At 42.9% G+C, this 21,573-nt stretch overlaps 1 protein-coding gene across 1 annotated transcript; it reads left to right on the plus strand.

Annotated features, from left to right (window-relative positions):
- The first annotated feature begins 2,567 nt into the window (after positions 1-2,567).
- On the plus strand, positions 2,568-5,038 carry LOC114096396 (mannose-binding protein A-like). Its single transcript, XM_027939880.2, has 4 exons — positions 2,568-2,748; positions 3,114-3,230; positions 3,945-4,019; positions 4,665-5,038. Exons 1-4 carry the CDS (start codon positions 2,568-2,570, stop codon positions 5,036-5,038), a joined length of 747 nt encoding a protein of 248 aa, XP_027795681.2.
- The last annotated feature ends 16,535 nt before the right edge of the window (positions 5,039-21,573 follow it).

Raw genomic sequence — 21,573 nt, forward strand, 5'->3', positions numbered from 1 at the left:
CTTAAGCCCATGTAAATAGTTGATTTACTATATTGTTTAGCGAAAAATGATAAAAAAATTTTGTATATGTTTAGACAGACATTATATATATATATATATATATCTGTGATTGGTTGAATCTGCAGATGCAGATGGATAGTGAGAGTGGCTGTTTATTATCTATTGTATGAAGTCCATAGTCCTTGGAGGACTATTTCTGGGGCTTGCTGTTTCTGTCGACTCTCATTCTGCTTATTTCCAACTTATTTGAGATTTTTTACAAGGTGAATTTAAATTCACCTCATCTCCATTTAAGAAAGCCCTGTGGTATCTGGGTTGATGGTAAGGTTCTCCATTGCCTGTATGTCTCCACTGCACTAGGTGTGACAAGCTGGGACACGTAAAGCACAGTTTTTCATCTAGGAATAAATACAAAATCCAGTAATAATAATAAAGAATTTTAATAGTAATAAGTTCACTAATTCCTGGTGCCTGGCAGGCTCTCTGTAACAAGGAGAGCTACTGAATGGGGTACGGTGACTTGAGTATACATGAGCTGTCGGCCCTTAAGAAGCCAAAATGCCAATCATAATACAGAATTTAAGGTAAATGACCTGACCTTGCTCCCCACCAGGAAAAAAGCAAACTTCTCGAGTTATTTGGTCAAAGTATTTCAAAGTATTAGTGTGAGTTTGGGTGAAGGCAGGCATCAAAGGTCACATTAGGTACTTGGTCATTTGATCAGAGTCCAGCAATAAGCAGTGGATGCTTCCAGACAGCGTGGCCTGTAACAGCCACAGCCTAATCTGGCACATGCTCCTGCTCCAGGTCTCTGCTTCTTTCCTTGCTCTCTTGCTGGGTGCTTCCTATGTGCCCAGCCCTGGGCTGTACCATGGGGACAAGGAATTGAACTGGACACAGTTCCTGCCCAAGAACAGTAACAACACAGGTGAAGTGGACACAGAAGTTAGCTCTAGTCAGAGAAAAGCCAAGAGTGCTGCTCTGAAGACACAGTGCTACAATTTGCAATTGTTCCATCAATTTTTCTTGAGCACTGGCAGTTTGTAAACACTGTCCTAGGTGGACATGCATCAGCTGTGAGCAAGATGTCAGCTCATGAAACTCTCATTCTAAAGGGGTGAGGTGGTCAATAAGCAGATAATCAAATAAACAACAAAATTTCACACAGAGAAGCAGAAAATTAGAGCAGAGAATCATTATTTATCAACATGCGTACTTAAAATTTAATGGTTAGGAAAGACCTTTCTCCCAAGACAATATTTAAGATGAAATCTGAATGACAGCAAATGACAATGCAAAGACAGAGGCAAGCGTCTGGGCAGAGAGGCCAGTTGGTGCAAATGCTCACATTCAGCTTTGAACTTAAGTTGTCTGCAAATATGTCTTCCCCTTGTCCTAGCTCTGTGTCATGTCCCAAGAAGATATTTGACAAATTTCCTGGATGATGAGGGAAAAGTGAGTTTACCCAGGGTTATAGGTCTTTCATGTCTCCACCCTGGCCCTGCAATAAATGAAACCCAAATGAAGGGATGAGAACAATGGATACAGAGATGTATGCTAGTGTGTGCATGTGTGCGTGTGCATGAACACATGTGTTTGTCTGGTATAACATCTGTGCATGTTTGTTTTGGAAATAAGTATCTAGATGGAACCGTGCTGAGAGCTTGTGACTCTATAGGATCAGAGTGACTGAGCTGTACGAATGGATGTGTGGGTGGGACAGGTGAAGGAGGAGTTGGTTTACTATGGAGACACTGCCTAGAACTGTTCTGGAGACCCCACCAGCAGCCCAGGAGAACTACCTAGTTATAGCAGCTCCAAGAATGGTTGTTTATTAGAATTTAATTTAATTTTCATTTATTCATTAATTTTTTGCAGGGCTATGGGTGGCATCCAGGGCCTCATATATGCAAGACAAGTGTTGTACTGCTAAACTACATCTCCAGCCCAGGATAGTTGTTTATTAATCTGGGGTTGAAGGCCAGGCCAGTGTGGTTCTTGGTTACCAGCCTAATTGGGCCTGACATTGTTGCGGCAGCTGCCAGAAGCCTGAGCTGGAGGGCTCCCTTCCCTGCATTGCCTCTGTGCCGGGTAAGTCATTTCTGGAGGAAAGAGGTGGAGACCTGGGCCTACAGTCTGGCTTCATGGCTTGAACCTGGTGAGGACTGAGTAGAAGTTTTAGAAGGGTCAATAGGCCCACCTGGGCTTCTGACTCTATGATCCAAGGCATCTGTGTCTTTCTTGGATCCACTTGACCATCTGCAAGCTAAAGGTGGTCTTTTCCAAAGGAAGTGATGAGTGGGGTGTGAGTGCACCAGTACCATATAGAAACCTTGACTGTGGACTCCAGGACCAACAGGAAAGGGAGGGAGGGAGGGGAAAGATGTCAAAGGATTGATCACGGGAGTTCCCTTTCAACCGGACCTCTCTCCAACTGGTCCTGGAGAAAGGGAAGGTGAAGGGCCCTGACAGGCCAGGGGAGGCAAGCACAGGTAGCAGCATATGCTGACTCAACAAAATGAGATGATTTTTTTTCCCTTGACTTTCTCCACTCTGAGGTAAGGACCATGTTCCTGTTTCCATTACTCCCTGTCTTTCTCCTGAGTGTGGTGACAGTGGCCTCAGAAACAAAAACATGTGAGGATGCCCAGAAGACCTGCTCTGTGATTACCTGTGGGATCCCTGTCACCAACGGCACTCCAGGCAGAGATGGGCGAGATGGACTCAAGGGAGAAAAGGGAGAGCCAGGTACATGACGGGCTGCTCTGTCTTCCTGAATGTCGCCAGCAGGGGACTGTTCCACATGAGGGATATAGCAGAGACCTGGGGAGGCTCAGCTTTTATTATGGTGGATATTAGTGCACCTGACTAGTCCCTATAACACATCACTGCCTTCCAAACAAAGGTGCTCTCTGGCTCTCCAAGATTCCACACTTCCATAGAAATTGGGGGTGTGTGATTGACTTCAGGACAGCCTTCTTGCCCTGGGATGCAGAAGCACTTTCTTCTCTGAGTCACTACTAGTTCCCTGGTTCTTTCCTGGGGTCAGTGTGAATCAAGTGTTAGGGAAAATGAGTAATGATCATGGGTCATTGTTCCTTGCTTTGTAACAGGTCAAGGGCTCAGAGGTTTGCAGGGCCCTCCAGGGAAACTGGGGCCTCCAGGAAATACAGGGGCACCTGGGGCTCCAGGACCAAGAGGCCAAAAAGGAGATCGTGGAGATAGTTCGGGTAAGGAGCACACCCCAGTAAGATCTGGGAACTAATAAATTAAAAAAAAAAGAAATTTGTGTATTTAAAACAAAAATAAATAAACAAATAAATAAAAACAAAAGTTATATTTCAACCCCCCAAAAATTATTATAACATTACCATAAGCAAAAGGTGAAGAAAAGAATCCAGGATTATAGTCACAAGTTGCTAAGGGTGACTAAGTCTATTAGTCAACTTTTCTCACTGTGAGAAAATCAACCTAAAGTAGAAAAGACTAATTTGGCCCATGGTTTTAGAGGAGTCCATTTGTGCTCTCAGGCTCCACTGTTTCTGGGTCTGTGAGGAAGTAGAACATCATGGCAGAAGGGTGTAGTGAAACAAAGCTGCCCACCTCATGGCAGCCAGAAGCAAAAGGAGAGGTAGGGAGGAGTGGGGACAAGATATGTCCTCAAGGACAAAGCCCCCAGTGACCTACTTCCTCCTAAAGTGTCCACTATCCCCCAATAATGCCACCAGCTGGGGACACTCCAGATCCAAATGATAACATCAAGATATAACTGGGAAGACAGAAATACAGTTAATTTTTTTTTGCTTCATTTTGATTTCTTGTTTTTTTTTTTTTGCAACAAGCTTACATTTAAGTAAGCCAAAAAAAAAAATCCTTTTCCAAAATATTCTGTTCTCCAATTTGAGGTCTTCTTACTAAATACCCTTGTCTCTATTGCTTTGCAGCTGCTGAGACTAAACTGGCTAACTTAGAGAGAGAGATAAGGAACCTGAAATCAGAATTGGACCACATCAAAAAGTGTAAGTCTTTTCTCTGCCCCCAACATGTACTTGACACTCACTTTTTTCTTCAGCATGAACTAGATTTGGAGGGAGAGTGGAAGAGAAAGAACTAACACTTAGGAATACTCAATACATACCAGGGTCTGTGCTGGGTTGTCATTTTCCTGTAATAGGGTTTCATTCAATCCGCTCACCAATGTTAGTTGTGGTTGTTATATGTGTTTTGTCTGCAGATGAGGAAAAAGAATTTCAGGAAGCATAGGGAACTTATTCCACATCACACTGCCAGCAAGGGGCAGGGGAAGAAGTGAAGAGGGATCTGTTGTCTCCAAAGTCTTTGCTCCTTTCTTGACATCCACTGTTCCTACATGGTTGTTGGTACCTGATCCTGTCAGTGAGGCCCAAGCATGTCTTCTCTGTCCACCAAGTGCCAGGGTAGTTTTTAACCAATGTAGGTCTCAAGGATGGGATCTGGCTGTCTGCCAGAGGTTATGTCCCTTCCATGACTCTACAGCTGGGAAATGGCCTCCTCATAGTCTCTGTCAGAGGGCATTCGCTTGGGCATGGTACTATTTTTTAGAGTCCAGTTCCCAGAGAAGGGCTTTTTCACCTACTGTCCTGAGCTGGGCTCCAGTCAGCCTCATCTACTCTTTGTGATTTCAGTGCAAGCCTTCTCTTTGGGCAAAAAGTCTGGAAAGAAGTTCTACGTGACCAATGGTGAAAATATGCCTTTTTCCAAAGCGAAGGCTTGGTGCACAGAGCTCCAGGCCACTGTGGCTGCCCCCAAGAATGCTGAGGAGAACAAGAACATCCAACAGGTGGCCAGAGACAATGCCTTCCTGGGTATCACAGATGAGGTTACAGAAGGCCAGTTTATGTATGTGACAGGAGGGAGGCTAACCTACAGCAACTGGAAGGCGAGTGAGCCTAATAACTATGGCTCAGGGGAGGACTGTGTGATTCTCTTGAAGGATGGACTCTGGAATGATGTTTCCTGCTCGTCCTCCTACCTGGTTGTCTGTGAGTTCCCAGCCTAAAGCACCTCATTTCTCTGGCCCTTCCTTGTCTCCCTGCTGAGCTCTATGCTGCTTCAAAAGAGAATTCAGTGCTGGTTTCCCATGGCTAGAGTTAAGTCATTCCTGTTTGGAGAAGGAACTAGAGTGAAGGAGGCATATTTAATCGTGGGATGGGGAAATGGCAGAAGCTAACTATGGGGCACAAGGATCTGGTCCAGCCCAGGGGCATTGTCTTATCAGAACAGTACTGAAGCAGATTCAGCCATTGGAAGGGCCAAATAAACTCTCTTCTTTTACAGTGAGGACACTCAACCTGCCAGAGGGACCCGTGGAGTGCCATACCTGTGTTAGAATAGATAGTAGATCTCAGGGACAAAGACATCCAATTCCTTCTTTCCAATAATTGCACTCCTTGGTGCCAATTCTCCTTTCCTAAACCCTTTCCCAGGGCCAGCCTAGCACTCTTCATGCTATGGATATTGTCTCTTGGTTTCATGAGTCACCCCCGGGTACCTTCCACTTTCTGACTATAGTATCTGGCAATATCCATATGAGTGACAACTATTAGTCCTAAGAATCCCCTTACCCCACTCAACTTCCTGTGGCTTTTCTTTAGCCACTAGAGTGAACTTAAGGGCAAAGAACATCTTTTCCTTCCTGCATAATTTTAAGGGGATGATTCAGCATCATGGTACACACCAGCAGCATGGGAGGAGACAATTGCAGGGTGTGCCCTTCTCACAGACATTGTTAGTCTCTGTCCCCACTGTCCCTTCCTTTCATGGTAACATTCTATCTCCATTGTGGGTCAGTGTCCCATTATTAGTATACACAAGAGGACAAACTCTCCCCAAGTGAGTTCTATACCCTAAGGGTCCAATTCTGCAGGACCAGCCAATCAGCAAATGCAATCTCCTCTGAGCAGCATTCTGCTGTGGTTTTGGCTCATGATTCTGCTTAACCATGGAGGTTTTTCAACTACCTCAGGGTGAGGAGATCTGAGATTTCAAAGCATCTATGCAGCAAACCAGGAGAAGAGGATGAATTGCAACTCCAGCTGCATGCCCATCACAAAATGAGATTGGAAAATAATTCATAAATGGAACAAGGGCCACTTTCACTTAGTGAAAAGTTTTTGGTAATCTTTGTTTTCTGCTTTATTTCTCTTTGTATCTGAACTACCAAGAGACGCACTCGGTGGCTAATAACTCTAGACTAATATTTGTTAAATGAATATATCAAAGAATTACAAATGAACAAATGGATCGGCTACCGAGAAGTGACTGTCAGGTCATACTTCTTCCTGCCAGGAGGTGGGGGTGGGGGACCTTCTGCAGAACTGTTCAGGCAGGCGTGGGAGTTGGATTGGGACATGCTGAAGGTACTGGGGCCAGCAGGGTAAAAGTGATAGGACTTTTGTCCTTGGCCTCTAGCACACCTAGATTGTCACATTACCAAATTTTCTTTAGCTACTGTGATTGGCATTTTTGTGAAAACATTTTTGTGAAATACAGCAGAACAATTCACTACTTTTAATTAGAATCCAGGCTACTTACCAGTGGCATTGGAAACTGCTTAAAACTTAGAGGCACCTATGAAACCATGTATTAAGGAAAATAGAAAAAGGAAAGACTAGAGACTTTTTAGAAAATGAAAAATATATATGTATGATGACCCAGAATGACTGTAACCAGAACATAAGTTTCACCTAAATTTTCTCACAGCTACAACAGCTAAATTTTCTCACAGCTACAATAGGTAACTCTTACATAATTCTTTCTTATTTATGGTAAGGGTGAGGGGTTGTTATGGTATACCCAAGACGAAAGTCCCTTTTGTTATACCGTGCATAAAGGACAGTCGCTACGCTATAAAACTGCAGAAGATGCAGTTTTGTCAGCTGCAGGGATGGTTTCCCAACAGGTGAGGGTCACTGGCTCAGTTCCGGAAATGCAATAAAAACTTTTAGGACAAGCTCAAGCTCTTCTGTTGTCCTCTCAGTCAGTTTCTGTTTATTTTGTCTCCCAGCCCCCTTCCTCCTACATCCCTCCATTACTAGAGCTTCACATTCCTGCCCCAAGAGTTCTCTCTGCCACAGGGACCCATCCTCCTCCTCTCCTGCCCTATCCCTGGTCACTTAGAGAGTCCCTGCTGGTTCTCTCAGCCCACCCTGCAGGGCATGCAGTTTTCCCAAATGGATAGAGCTTGTTCTTCCCCTGATACAGCACTTGATGGTCCTTTCAGAGCTCCTCTCTCTATATGTCTATCCCCTTCCCACCACCATTTTGACCTCAACCTAGAACTATCTCTCTTTCTCTGTATTCACTTTCCAATGGACCCCTATCAGGTAGCTTTGGAGAAGGTAAGTTCATCTTAAAATATGGAATTCTTGTAAGAGTCCAAAGATAGAAATTACAGATCACCCAGGCCTCCCAGCATACCTAGAACAAGAAAGAAATGATGGGTTCAAGGTGTCCCTCCAGTCTCTTTTTCCCTCTCCTCCAAAGGCTGAAGGCAGATGGTTCTTTACTAAAGGATATACAATGATTGACATCTCTTTCATACCATTTTAGTCAGCTTTTGCATTGCTGTGGATAAAATTGCCACTTGAGGAGGAAGTTTATTTTGGCTCATGGTTTTAGAGGCCTATGGTTGGTCAACTCCATGGCTCTGGGCTGGAGGTAAGGCACATCATTATGGCAGAAGGCATGGTGGAGGAAAGCAGCTGAGGACATGGTGACCAGAACACACACACACACATGCAAACACACACACACACACACATACACACACACAGAATACTCTGCTCACCAGGGGAACAAACAAACAAACCCCAAAGATACACCCCAAGTGACCTACTTCTCTAAACTACTTGCCTACAGTTACCATTGTAATCCATATTAATGAATAAATCCACTGATTAGATCATACCTCTCATAATCTGATCATTGAACCTCTGAAAATTCTTAAGTTGTCTCACACATGAGCTTTTGGGGGACACTTCATTCTACACCATAACACATACCAACGAAGCTGGACACTCCAAGAACAGATATTAAGGGACCACAGGCAGCATGTTCTCCTTGAGAATGTAGGAATGGAGATGACTGAGAGGAATCTTTTGAGCCTCATTGTTCTAAAGGAATAGGTGTCTCTGCTACCCATTTTCCATGCTGGAAATGTTTTTGGAACAGGGAGCTGGCAGACACCTCTGAGCTTCGGTCTTTCTTTGCTGCTCTTTGCACAGAGTGAAAACCTGGTGGTCATGCTGCAGAGCATTCTTGGAAAGGAAGTCAGTGTTCAGAAGTCTTTGAAGCCTAGACTCTGGCTCTGGAGCCATTCCCAGGGGGAGAAAAAGGCACAGGTCACTGTGTACCATATTAGGGTTGAAGAAGAGATGGTTTCGTAGGTGGAAAGTTCTAAGTTTGGAAGCAAGAGACTGTCGATTGAAGTTAATTCCCTATCGATGCGATGCACTGAATGGTATGTTGACTTTCTGGGCCACAGTTTCCCAGGCTTTACCTCAGTCTCTAAAGGGTTCTGTCTTCAAAAGCTATAGGAACCAGTGGTCACATATAGATGCAGACTGCAGGATCATTTCAGGAATAGAGTTGCAGGATCTGAAATCTGCTTTCAGTTTTTATTGCCTAAGCTAATTGTGGGGTAAATACCAGCTATTTCTGAAGTCTATAGAAAACCAATCTGGGTGAGTGATATTGGCCAAATTATATTGTTATATTTTGTAACATGTGCATGCACAGATATGTAACAAACAATCCCATCAGAATGTACAACTAGAATGCACCAATAAAAAATGTGGGGGAAAAAAAGAAAAGAAAAGAAAACCACTCTGGGTAAGTTGGAAGGGCAAATACAAATCATCCATAAGTTGGAGACTTTGGGCTCTAATTGTGTCTGTGAGTCCATGTTCTGTGGAAGCTGAAACATGACCAGTATGACCATAATTACCAAAGCTTGGAACATTCAAGGCCCAGATTCCATCCCAGGTTCCAGATCCTGGAATTTCAGGGACTTGATCCTACAGGACAATCTTCCTTTGAAGTTCTATAACTCTTGCTTCTGACACCTTTGGCCTTGCTCCACCCAGAGATGGGGACTCAGGGTAGCAGCTGACGCCTGCCATTCATGTCTGTCAGATCTCCTTCCCTTCAGGGAAGCAAATCTTCTTTCTCTGTGGCTGCCTGAAATTGATCAGTGCCAAGAGCCAGGCCGTGAACTATAACCCACCTCCCTCCCCTCATATGACATGCTGAGCCTCTGACTTGGGTGGTTGTTTGCTTGTTATTATGTAAATGATCTGTGCTTTGGTAACTGCCAGGAATCAGAGGTTTCTTTTTCTTTTTCTTCTTTTTTTTTCTTCCTCATTAACCAGGAATAGATCTGATGTTATCAAGTGGCTGGAGATGTCAGGAAGTGGATTTTGTAAAGTGATGTTGTCCTAGTAACCCTGAGTGGCTGATAGATTCCCAGGAAAGCAGGAGGAGCTCAGGACAGGAGGCCATCTGGGAAGGGTGCTTCTGACCCTGGTGACCACTGTGTGGGGAGGGCGCAGAGCCTCTAAGAAGGAAGTGGTGGTTTGTCCAGGCAAACACAATTTTCATGTTTTAAAGAAATAGGGTGCAAGTAGCCCTTTACTAACTAAACAAATGCTTCAGGCTAGCTACTGCCATGCCACAGTCTCACCTGCCTTTTCCTGGCAGGTGAATGATTTATGCCACCTCATGTGGCCCTTCAGCATAGAGACCAGAATTGATTGGAATGCTTGATAAAATTGTAAGATCTAGTTCCATTCTGGACCCAGTGAATTAAAATATCAGAAATATTCATCTTAGTGAAGTCCTCAGGTGATCTGGAAGTTTGACCAGTTTTGGAAATCACTGCCCCAAGAAATACAGTCACCATAGGGACTTTCTGCCTGCCTTTCACTCTCACAGGGTGACTGTTATGGGGAGTCACCCCAGAAAGCACTCTAAGTCTGAATTCAGATCAAAAGAGAGCTTTATTTACCTGGCCAGAAACTGTCACCCACCGCAGAGACTCAAGCTCTCTGGGAGGACAGCAGCTTCCCGGTCCATCCAAAGAGAATATAAGCGCAAAAACCACAACTTAGTGACTTGCTTATCATCATGTAAGCTAGCCAATTATAGAAATTAAAACATTAATAAGTGGGACCTGTGGGCTCTAGGCAGGACTGGAATTTTCCAGTCAGCAAGCAAGTGGTAAACAAAAGCAAAAAAAGCATTAGCTTTGCAGTTCAGTTCACCACAGTCCTGGGTTCAAGCAGGTGCTAGACAGTCGTATCCTGAATTTGGGCAGGGGTCAGTGGGGTGAGGATCTACTTCTAAGTCATGTAGATCCAAAAGGGCATTCACACCCAGGATGTACTCACCATGACCACTGCTGCATCCTGAGTAGGGTACAATTTGTGGGGTACAAAGTTCAGAAAGACAATTAAAAAAAAAAATAAGAAAACAACTTTCATTTCAGTTTCTCAGAAACAGTTCTTGTAATAGTTTTTTATAGGAGACAGCAAAATGGAGTCTTAGGACTGTCTATGACAGTTCTTACTTTATAGTAGTCTTATCTTACTTATCAAAATCTTATATCTGTAATATATATTTTTTACTAATATATAACCTATAACTTACACTCTTATTGATTGTATTTATCAGTTTCACACCACAACAGTGACCAAGTAGCAGATGTCAGGGTTTCTCGATTCCTTGTAGGCCCATCACGAGGCAAATGGTTCTGTCTCATTTAGAGTGTCACACCTTGTTATGGTTGGGATATGATGTATCCCTCCAAAGCTCCTGTGTTAATGCAAGAATATTCAGAGGTGAAGTAATCAGATTATGAGAGTTGTAATCTAATCAGTCCATGCTAATTTGAATAGACTAAGTGGGTGGTAACTCTAAGCAGCTGGGGCATGACTGGAGAAGGTGGGTCACTGGGAGCATGCCCTGCAAGGGTTCATCTTCCCTGTGACCCCTTACTCTTTCTCTTTCTCTCTCTGTTTCCTGGACACCATGAACAACAGAGTAGCACTCTTCTATCATGCCTTTCTGCCATGATGTTCTGCCTCACCTTGGCCCAGAGCAATGGAGTAGGCCAACATGGACTAAACCTCTGAAACCATGATCCAAAACAAACCTTTCCTCCTCTAAGTGTTTCTTGTCAGATATTTTGGCCACAGCAACAAAAACCTAATTAACACAGATCCTGAACAATCTCTCTCAACTAATCAGTGTCCCGCTAGTAAAAAACAACTGTGGACTCCAATTTTTTCCTACACATTTCTAGGTGCCTACTGCCCCCTGTGACTTCAGGGAGTGAGTCTGGGGCTGAAACAGCTCTAGGAGTCTCAAAGTATGGGAGACCCGCCCCTGGGACTCAGACTGGAGACCTGTGTGTTCACAAGGTTGGGCTGTTTGTACATATATATATATATATATTTTTTGCATGTGTGAATGTGTGTTGAGTGTCTCTATGGAGATCAACAGACCTAATGCTTGAAATTCCCTGCATCCTATTGCTAGGGGTCTCAGCCCTCACCTTCCCCCCAAATCTGGATAGTTCCAGAGACTCTTAGTGCAGAGTACTTGTGTTTGGTCACTTATTCAAGGTCTATAAGTGACCCTAAACTGTGTTGTAGGATGCTGGGGGCTTGACAGAAATTGTTTGTACAGTAGTATAACCTTCTGTGCAGATCTTGGATCACTGCTACCCTCATCTGAGTCCTTATCTGATCACTGAATCTAAGATGACTCCAACATCAGTTACCAATATAACATTTGTTTTATTTTCTTCTCAGGAGTTATAGATATTGACTATTTTGGCTGATTATTTGTTTGAATAATATCAGATCATTAAGAGTGAGGACTCTTGGGCTGGGGTTGTGGTTCAGTGGCAGAGCGCTTACCTCACACAGGTAAGGCACTGGGTTCGATCCTCAGCACCACATAAAAATGAATAAACAAAATAAATATATTCTGTCCATGTATAACTAAAAATATTTAAAAAAGAGTGAGGACTCTTGCAGGGCACACTGTAACTGCAGCAACTTGGGAGACTGAGGCAGAAGGATTATAAGTTCAAGACAAGCCTCAGCAACTTAATGAGAACTAGACTCAAAATAAAAAATAAAAAAAAGACTAGGGAGGTAGCTCAGTGGTAAGCACATCTGGCTTCAATCCCCAATACTTAAAAAAAATAGTGAGGACACTGAAACTAGACTGACTGCCTAAATTCAGATCCTGATTCAGATCTTGGCTTCATCACTTTTCAGCTGTGTGACCTTGGGCAAGTTGCATATATTCTCTATGCTTTAGTTCCCTTCTTGATAAAACTGGATAATAATAGTGCCCACCTCAGAGGACTGTTAGGAGTAGATGAGCTGATGTAATCAAAGCAATTAGGCATCACTGACTCGAGATAATGTCATGCAAGCATCAGCCCCTGATGTTGTGATTATTACAAGAATATGTTTTTCATTTTTGCAATCCCAGTTCCTAGAAAAGGGTGGGGAACCACACACTCAATTAATAACTGTTGAACCAATAAATGAATGAAGGAATCTGAGTTCTCCCCCAAAACGTGCAACTCAAGTCTTTTCTCCAGAGCTTAACTCAGCTCCAAGCTGCATCCAAGGAATAAGCAGCAAAACTCATTTAGGAGGAGGGCTATGGGCACAACCTCCTTTCCCAGGTTATAGGGGATCCTCAGAGAAGCCTGTGCAGCAGGTGCTGTGGTTTCATGCTGCCCTCTGCTGGGAGGGCAGAGTCGGCAAACCCAGAGAGACTTACATGTGGGACCGAGTGCTGTGATCCCATGAGCACCTGTCTGCAATTTGGAATGCTTTCCTTCTCTCCACTTCTGTCCTGATTGCTACAGTCACTCGAATTGTGCACCTACTTTGCAGAGCCAGATCCAGATGCAGTTTCCTACTGGGTGACCACAAGTCTCCAGCATGCTGGACCCTAACAGTCCTCACTGTTCAAGAAGTCCAAGTTACTAGTGGAATTCATTGCTCCTCACCCACATGTCTGCCTCCTTTCTGAACCTAGAATGTGAATTCCTGTTTGCCACCTTCACATTCCTCCCTCTGCACCCTCTCCAGTCAGGGATGACTTCTGAATCCCCTCAAGATAGAACTTTGCTTCTGCTCTTGCCTGGGACCATGGGGACTGGGTTGGTGGCCTTACTCCTGGGCTTCCTCTGTGGACTTTCTGGGTATCTCTCTGAAGTGAAGTCCCCTCTTTTTTTTTTCCTTTTCTCAGCATCAGCAAGGAAAGAATCTGGACTTTTCTCTGAATCAGATTCTCTCCGAGAACACTACATTCTCTCAAAATTTCAGAGGGGCTCATCCTGGGGACCTGTCACTAAGGACACTTTAGGGACTGTGCCTGGACCCATCAGGCTGCCAGCAGAGGGTGCTGTGCACAGATGGTGGACATCTCCTGCATGTCCCCAAAGGAGATGGCATTGTTATTCCACCAGCTGTAATTCTGTTTCTGGTTATGGAGCTTCCTAGAAGATGAACTAGTAGAAGCAAGATTCATAAAGAGAATATTTTGCTCACTGATAAAATTCAGGGGCATATTCCTTCTTGGGGTCCATCTGGTCCTGCAAGGCAATGCTGTCTTTTGCCAAGTATGGCAAACATTAGCACACATAATGCCCCTCTCCTTCCTCATGTTAGCGGCAGACACAGCTAACTAGTTACTCCCTACCCTGCCTGGTTTAAGACCTTGAAAGCCATTTAACCCTACAGTCATGGCCAAGGGATTTCAGATGGTGGGTAGAAAAGAACTCATGGTCCAACCCTGCCCAGTGCCCCGGAAATGTCCAGCTTCCTGTCCCTGTAATAACCTATGACTGTGGCAATCACAAAATTACAAACTGATGTGGTATGCCGAGGTGCACATGAGACCCTGTTCCTTAGTGGGAACATCTTCTCAAGGGTCTCCTTAACCATCTGGGCTGACCCTTTCCCACCCCTCTGTCTGGGAGCAGTTCTTGGTGATTATCTCTCTTGTGCAGATGGATTCTGGTTCCCAAGTATTCCAAGGGCAGGAATCAGAAAAGGCAGGTACATTTCAGATTCACTAAGTGAAAGGGGTTTGGAGAGTCCAGAGATGAAAGTAGCCCAAAGTGACTGGGATGGAGAGAGAGCTCAAGGGAGATGGTTTAATACCATACTTACCATTGAATGGTTTGTTTGTGATTAATGTACCAGGGTCATGGGCTAAATTCCAGATCCGAGAAAAAGTGCCATTTTCTTCCTCTTAGCAAGGGAGTTATAAACCGCCCAGAGTTTCAGAGCAAGAGGTGTAGAATCTGACCTCAGGTCACAGACCAGAAAAGAAAGAGGGGTAGGAATGAATGCTAAATTCCTTTCACCCTTGCCTCTTTCAAACCTAATCAGTACTTAGAAGAAGGTGAATAATCTTTTTCGTATCTCTGGTTATACTTCCTTTTTTATTGCTACTACTAAGTCAGGGGGTCCCTGACTTATAATAGTTTGAAAATTTTCCAACTTTATGGCGATGTGACTCCATACTTCCAATATTGAAGTTGGATCTTTCCTGGGCTAGAAAGTTGGGTGCCATCCTCCTTCGAAATGCTGGGCAGTAGCAGCACACTGCAGCTCCCAGCTAGCCACTCCTTAAGGAGAAACAGTGGATAACTGCCAGTGTTTTTCAGATATAGTATTGTTTTGTATCCTATCAGGTCTACAAAATGCCCATCTCTGTATATTAACATATTCAATGCTTTATTATGAAATAGGTTTTTCATTAGATGATTTTGTCCAACTGTAGGCTGACATAAGTGCTCTGAGCACATTCAAGGTAGACTGGGCTGAATATACTGTGCTGGGCATAGGTTAAGTGTATTAAATGCATTTTCAATTTACATTTCTAACTTACAATGGGTTTATTGGGACATAATCCTGTTGTAAGTTGAGGAGCATCTTTACATGCTGGTGGATATTTTTTGTATAGCTTTATCAGGATATATTTTTTGAATTTGACTTTTAAAAAGTTTGATTTTTCAAAGTTATCCTCAGCAACTTAGTGAGGCCTTAAGGAACTGTCTCAAAAAAAAAAAAAAAAAAAAAAGGCTGGGAATGTGGCTTAGTAGTTAAGCACCCCTGGGTTCAATCCCTGGTACCCCAAATCAATAAATAAATAAAATTAAAAAAATAAGAAGTCTGATTTTTTATTTTACCATTTCTACTTTTTATTGGTTTGATATTTCATTAATTTCACTTCAATATTTACTTATTTGGTTCTTTATTTTTTCTTGTCTCTAAAATTTGTTTTAAAAATATGAGCACCTAGTTCAACTATAATTAGTCCATGCTTTTTAAATTTTTTTTTAATAATGAAAATTGAAGTTATATATTTTTCCTCTGAGTATAGCTTTAATGTTACTCCCTGGATTTGGGGATACTTACTATTATTCAATTTGTTTTTTTAGTTACTACCAAGATTGTGTACTTTTTCATGTTTCAATCTATAGTTGTTAATATTTCTTTTTTTAATGAATTTTCTCTTTTCCTTCTTATCCTATTTTTCCTATGTAAAAATCAGTTCCTTATTGATTTATCTGTTACGCACATTGAAAGTCTTCTTCTTGTGTTTTTATGTTGTGTTTTACTTTTCAGCCAAGAAGATTTATGTATTTTTTGACGTATCAATATCATCACTTTGGGTCTCCCTCTCTGGTAGCATTTTCAGATAGCTCTTTCCTCTCAAAGAGTACATAAATCATTGCTCATATTTTATTCTGATTTTTATATGTATATGTAACTAAGATTATCTGATTTTACTTTTCCTCTAAATGCTTAGCCATTTAATCTAGGATTATTAACTGACAAGTCATTATTTTTCTATAATTTTGATGTTCTGTTTTTATCACGTACCTATATGACATATGCACTTGGATCCATTTTTAAACTTCCTGTTCTTTTCCATCATTCTATTTATTCCTATGTAAGTAATACATGATTTATTTTAATCAAGTTGGTTTTAAAAAAAGGCAAACCCCTTTAACATAAGATGGGTCAAATCTATGTATTTTAACCAATTTTCCAGATTCTTGTAGAATTCATTCTTTTCCTAAAAGCTTTAAAATCATTTCATGAAGTCCTCACAGCCTCGTTTAATGAAATATCCTAGACATTAGTAACTCTGTTTTGATTCTGGGACTCCATCTTAACCTGAAACCAAAACTTATAAACTGCCAAGAAAAAGAAACCTAAGATATCCTGCTCCCATACCCTCCTCCCACCCTTTCCAAGGTCTCTAACTACAAAAATCTGTCATTTCCCAACCACCTGTGCTCAAGGTCAATTCTAGCTTGCTCCACCCAAGGCCATTTCCAGCTCACTCTTGTTCTTTGTTAAAAAGATATAAAAACCCCTATTCAAATAACTCTAGGGGCTGCACCATTTGACTGGGCAATCTGGCAGGCCTTCCTTGTCAATAAAATTTGCTTATGGAGCCTGAGACTTCAGTGTTCTGTCCTAATGTTCTTTTTCACATAACCCCACATGCACACATGCACATACTTTTTTTTTTTTTTTTTTAGAAGAACACTCAGAGGGATACTAGGTTGCTAGATTCACGGAGAAATTCACTCCCCTCTCATCCTCATCCCCTTTCTGTTCTCTTGGGCTCTCACTAGCTGGAGACCAAGTATCCCAGCCTTGCTCAGGACCCACCTCTTGGTCTCCTTTTCTTTCTGCCCTGACCAGTCCATCTGGTCACAGAGTGTATTTACTTGTCCTAAAGTTGCCAGCTGACCTGTGGGCCCTGGACTAAGTGCCAGCCACTTGTGCCTGAAATGAAGGATTAGGGGAATGAAAAAATAAATACTCAAAAGGGCTGTCAGTGAGGTCAGTGTGCTCTTACCACAGATCAAAGGGCCTAATGACATCTTAAAAACACTTTATTCAGCCCTGCAAATAAGACTTTCAAGTAGGAATTAAGGGTCTCTTTCTCTGGACTTTCTCAGCACTACATCTATTCTAGTTGCTAAATATGGAATGCACCATTTTGCACAGTCAGAGCCTCTGTAAGTTCCTCTTTGTGGCCCAGAAATGGTTCAACCAGGTAGTCCGGGGGAGCCTACAGTCTCTCAAGCAAATAGTGGTCAAACATGTTGCCGTTTGAAATGTATCCATTAAGAACCCCCAAATTTCAAAGTCCAAGTGGAACAATGAATTGAAATTCATTCTACTATCATGTATAACTAATTAAAACAACAGCAACAAAAAAAGTCCAAGTGGACCCAGCTGATGCCCAGGGGTGGTTGGGTTCCAGAATGTTTGGTTGCAGTATCACTTTACATCAATCAATCCTCCACATTCAGCATGGCCATAGAAGAGAGGGCATTATGACATGTGCACTGGTCTTATCTGACTTTGCAGGAGAAACATGCATCACAAGTTCACGCCTGTCTACCCAAGGCCTTTCAGTCAAATATTAGAGTGAAACCTACCATAAGATTCCTGCTGTTAGTCACAGAGAGGCTTAATAGTTACAGATAATTAGAGCAGATAGTAATAAAATATTTTGGTCTCTGAGTAGCTTAGTGATTACACAAGAAGATGACTTTCCTCTGTGTCCTTTGTTAAGGTCTCTTAATATCCATCCATTTGTTCTAAATCTGTTTGCTGAGCACCTTATCATTCACTGCTGGAGCACAGTTTCACCAATTAATTCTCTGTGATGTTAGGGAAGTTCAGGGCTATAGGATCCATGAGAGTCTGAATAGCCATTTCCATTTTTATATCCAGTGCCTGGAAAAATATTTGACAACCCAATTAACATTTTATTTTCTCTAATAGACACCTAGTTTTTTTCTCTAGTATATAAAACATAGATAACTTGAGATGGTCAAGCAATCATTAAACTTGTGAGAATGCTCTGATCGTAAGCAACTCAGGTGTCAGTGTTGTGTATCAAGGGTATACAGAACAAAAACAGGGTCCTAGAAAAGCAGACATCAGAGAGCTTGCCACTGGCTGGTCATTATGGAATGTGGGCTGGTTTGGTAACAGGAGGGTTAAGAACAAGAAGGAGACTTGCAAGTATACCACTAAACTGGGTTTCCCAATATACTACAGGAAAGGGGTTTCCCAATGTACTACAGGGAAGACCACCCTTCCAGACAGGGGTGGCTTCAAGTCACTCCCACAATGGCCCCTGGCATTGTGAGAGACAAAAATTTCCTGAGAGCCTAAGAGCACATAATCCTAGTTTCACTTGCCACCTAGGCCACTATGGTTGAGGATGTAGGCACAGTTTAAGATTTGAGCTGAAAGTTGCTCATGTATATTAGCACAAGAGACCCTCTGTGCTCAAGGGCTTAAGGTAAGACTTGAACTTCTGAACTATTTGCTTCAGTCCTCTTTAATCAGATTGTTCATATAGAGCCCAAATGACCCTCCTTACAAGTCTTCTGTGCTCGAAGACAAACCAGGCACTCATGCTCGTGGGTCCTGGGGATTTGAAGGTTTCTCTCAGGGTTAGTTTTCTGTCCACACAATTCTGCTCCTCTTTCCTCCCCCTTGTCAAGAAATAGGTCTGGCATGAGTATTGGGGTGGGCAGTGAGGTACCAAGACCACCATGACCTTGAATAGGTTTCAGTGGCCATAGTATGCTAGGTCATCCCACCTCCCAAAGCTTAGTCAACTGAGCCAGAGGAGAGTACCTGAGACAACCAGACTGATTTCTACAGCAGTTTAAACTGAAAGCGGATGAGAGTGTCTCATGCCTGTACAGCAGTCTCTGAGCACAATCCCTGTCCTCATGCAGTAGGGAAACCAAGCAGAGGGGCCCAGTATGCAAGGAACAAGAGGCAAAAACACAGAGAGATAAGGCAAAGGACAGGGAGGTGGCAAGATTTTGCCTGTGCCCCCCTCCTCCCACCCCCAGTCCTTTTTAACCCATTCAGAGCCATCTATTTTTTTTTTTTTTTTTTTTTTAAATTCTTCTTGTCTTAAATTCAGTTGTTTCCTCTTACAATAAAAAGGGCCTTTCTAAGCTCTGGCTATCAGTGTGCCCAGGTGTGGCCTTTGTAGGGGGGAATTGTTTGCTAATTATTGTGTAACTGACTTGTACTTTAGAAGGTGCAGGCAATTGGGGATTTATTTTTTTTTTTTAATAACAGAAGAAAGATCTTATCTCAGAGCCCCAGCTGCGAACTGTCTGAAAATGTGGGTTTTGCTTTTGAACATGCTACCCTATCTATATATGAGGTGTAGCTGCAGGAGTTCTGGGAAGAGGTTTGGGGTTTGGGGGCCCCATCCAGAAAAGGCAACCCCCCTAGTGCCTGTGAACAAAGGAGAGCATTTCATCTGATTTCATGTCTGGGGGAGGAGGGGTTTATTCATGGGCCTTTTATTATGGGCCTGTGATTCACCCAGGTGCCATTCCCATTTCTTTTATTTTCCTTAAGCGTTTTTATTTAGTTTTAGAATTCTGTAATTTTTTTTCTTCATTTATTGCCTTCAATGTGTTGCTGAGTCTGTGCCAGGGGCAGATTTTTTTTTTTTTTTTTTTTTTTTTTTTTTATGTTGTGCTGGGGATTAGAACCCAAGGCCTCATGCATGCAAGGCAAGCACTCTACCAACTAAGCTCTATCCCCAGCCCCCATTCCCATTTCTTGAACACAAGTATCATTTAAATAATTTTTTGTGGTTTGTGCATGATGTGGAGTTTCACTGGGGTGTCTTCATCGTTGAACATAGTAAAGTTACATCTGATTCATTCTACTAACCACAGAATGGGATCCTAATTAGAATAAATTATACTCCACATATGTATAATATGTCAAAATATACTCTACTGTCATGTATATCTAAAAAAGAATAAGTAAAAATGAATAAATAAATAATTTTGTGAGAGTGTATCAATAAAATCAGCCAAATATATGGGAGTCTTTGGTTTATATATTTAGAGGCCAAAAGTATAAGCTTTGGGATCAGAAAGACCTTGTTCATGACTGAGCTCTAATCCTTCTACCCCCATGACTCTGAGCAAGTCCCTTCACCTCTCTGTGCCTTTGTTTTCATATTTGGAAAATGGGGAAGATTTAATTAGATTGTCTTTGCGACAGAGTAGGGAAAGAAAATTCCCGAAACTACCAGAAACTTCCAGGCAAAAGAGGTGTTGGGGTGAATTTGAGCATGACCGATGACCCTCTGCTCCAAAGTTCCCTGAGATTTCAGATGGCTTTAGGGTTGTGCACTTGGCATTCCTCCCCTGAGTCAGGGTGCAGCTCTATTGACAGATGCTGGGTGGCATGGGAGGAGGAGTACTGGGTGTGGGACCACGAAATGACTGGGGTGGGGTGGAGGGTAGGCAGACTTCTGGACCAGGTCACCCTGCCCAGCTATGTAGCTTCCTGGGTTTAGGCTTAAAGCCAGAGTCAGCTATAGAGACTTCCAACTCAGGGGCTCTAGCCTGCAGTGGCTAGAGGAGTTTGGGGTCTGGAAGTGGTCCTGAAGAGGACACATACCTGGAATCCATAGCCTGTAAGATGGAATTTAAGACACAGGCACAGAATGCTTTTATTATGGGCATTATAACCCATGGAGTGAGTGTAAGGAGAGAAGAGAACTGAGAGTTGAGGCTCAAGTATGCTTCCATCATGTGTCAAGGAGAAAAGCAACAGGGATGAGCAAGAGGCTGATCAGGAGCAAAGGACAAGAGTAAACATAGGCAAGGGCTAGAATACAGCTAGTGATAGAGCTCCCGGGTTTGATTCCCCAGGACCACTAACATTAAACAAATGAAAAGGCTTTGGGAGGAAGCTCAGTGATAAAGTACCCCTGGGTTCAATTTTCAGTACCCAAAATATTTTTGAAAAAAAGAAATTTAAGAGTAAACACAGAGCCAGTCACAGTGGCACACACCTATAGTCTTAGTGGCTTGGGAAGCTGAGGCAGGAGGATCAAAAGTTCAAAGCCAGCCTCAGCAAAAGCAAGGTGCTAAGCAACTCAGTGAGACCCTGTCTCTAAATAAAATACAAAATAGGGCTGGGGATGTGGCTCAGTCGAGTGTTCCTGGGGCTGGGGATGTGGTTGAGTGTCCTTGAGTTCAATCTCTGGCATCCCCCCAACCTTCAAAAAGAGTCAACACAGGCAAGGTGTTGATCTGTAAGCTGAGAGAAGGAAGAATTTGGAAGAAGAAGAGGGAGAGCTAATCATTCAGTGAGGAAGAGTGCTGAGAAGGAGATTTTGGACTTTGTAACAGTGACATCATTGTCATTGCAGGCTGACTTTTATCCCTTGCAACTGGGAGAGCAGGCTGTCCCTTTCTTCTGGATAGGCCTTCAGTGTGTGAAGTGATCTGCAATAACGCTACCTCTGGCTGTGTCCTGGAGAGAAGCCTTGGCTGTCACAGGTGGTTTACCTTTTTATTAGGGTATTGGCAACACATAAGTTTGGGCTGTAACTCACTTGCCAGGCTTCTGGGCCAAGCACTGCTACTCTTCCCTCCCCAACCCCTGCCACAGGGGC

This window comes from Marmota flaviventris, chromosome 4 (assembly GCF_047511675.1).
Source record: "Marmota flaviventris isolate mMarFla1 chromosome 4, mMarFla1.hap1, whole genome shotgun sequence".
In the NCBI taxonomy this organism is placed as follows: Eukaryota; Metazoa; Chordata; class Mammalia; order Rodentia; family Sciuridae; genus Marmota; species Marmota flaviventris.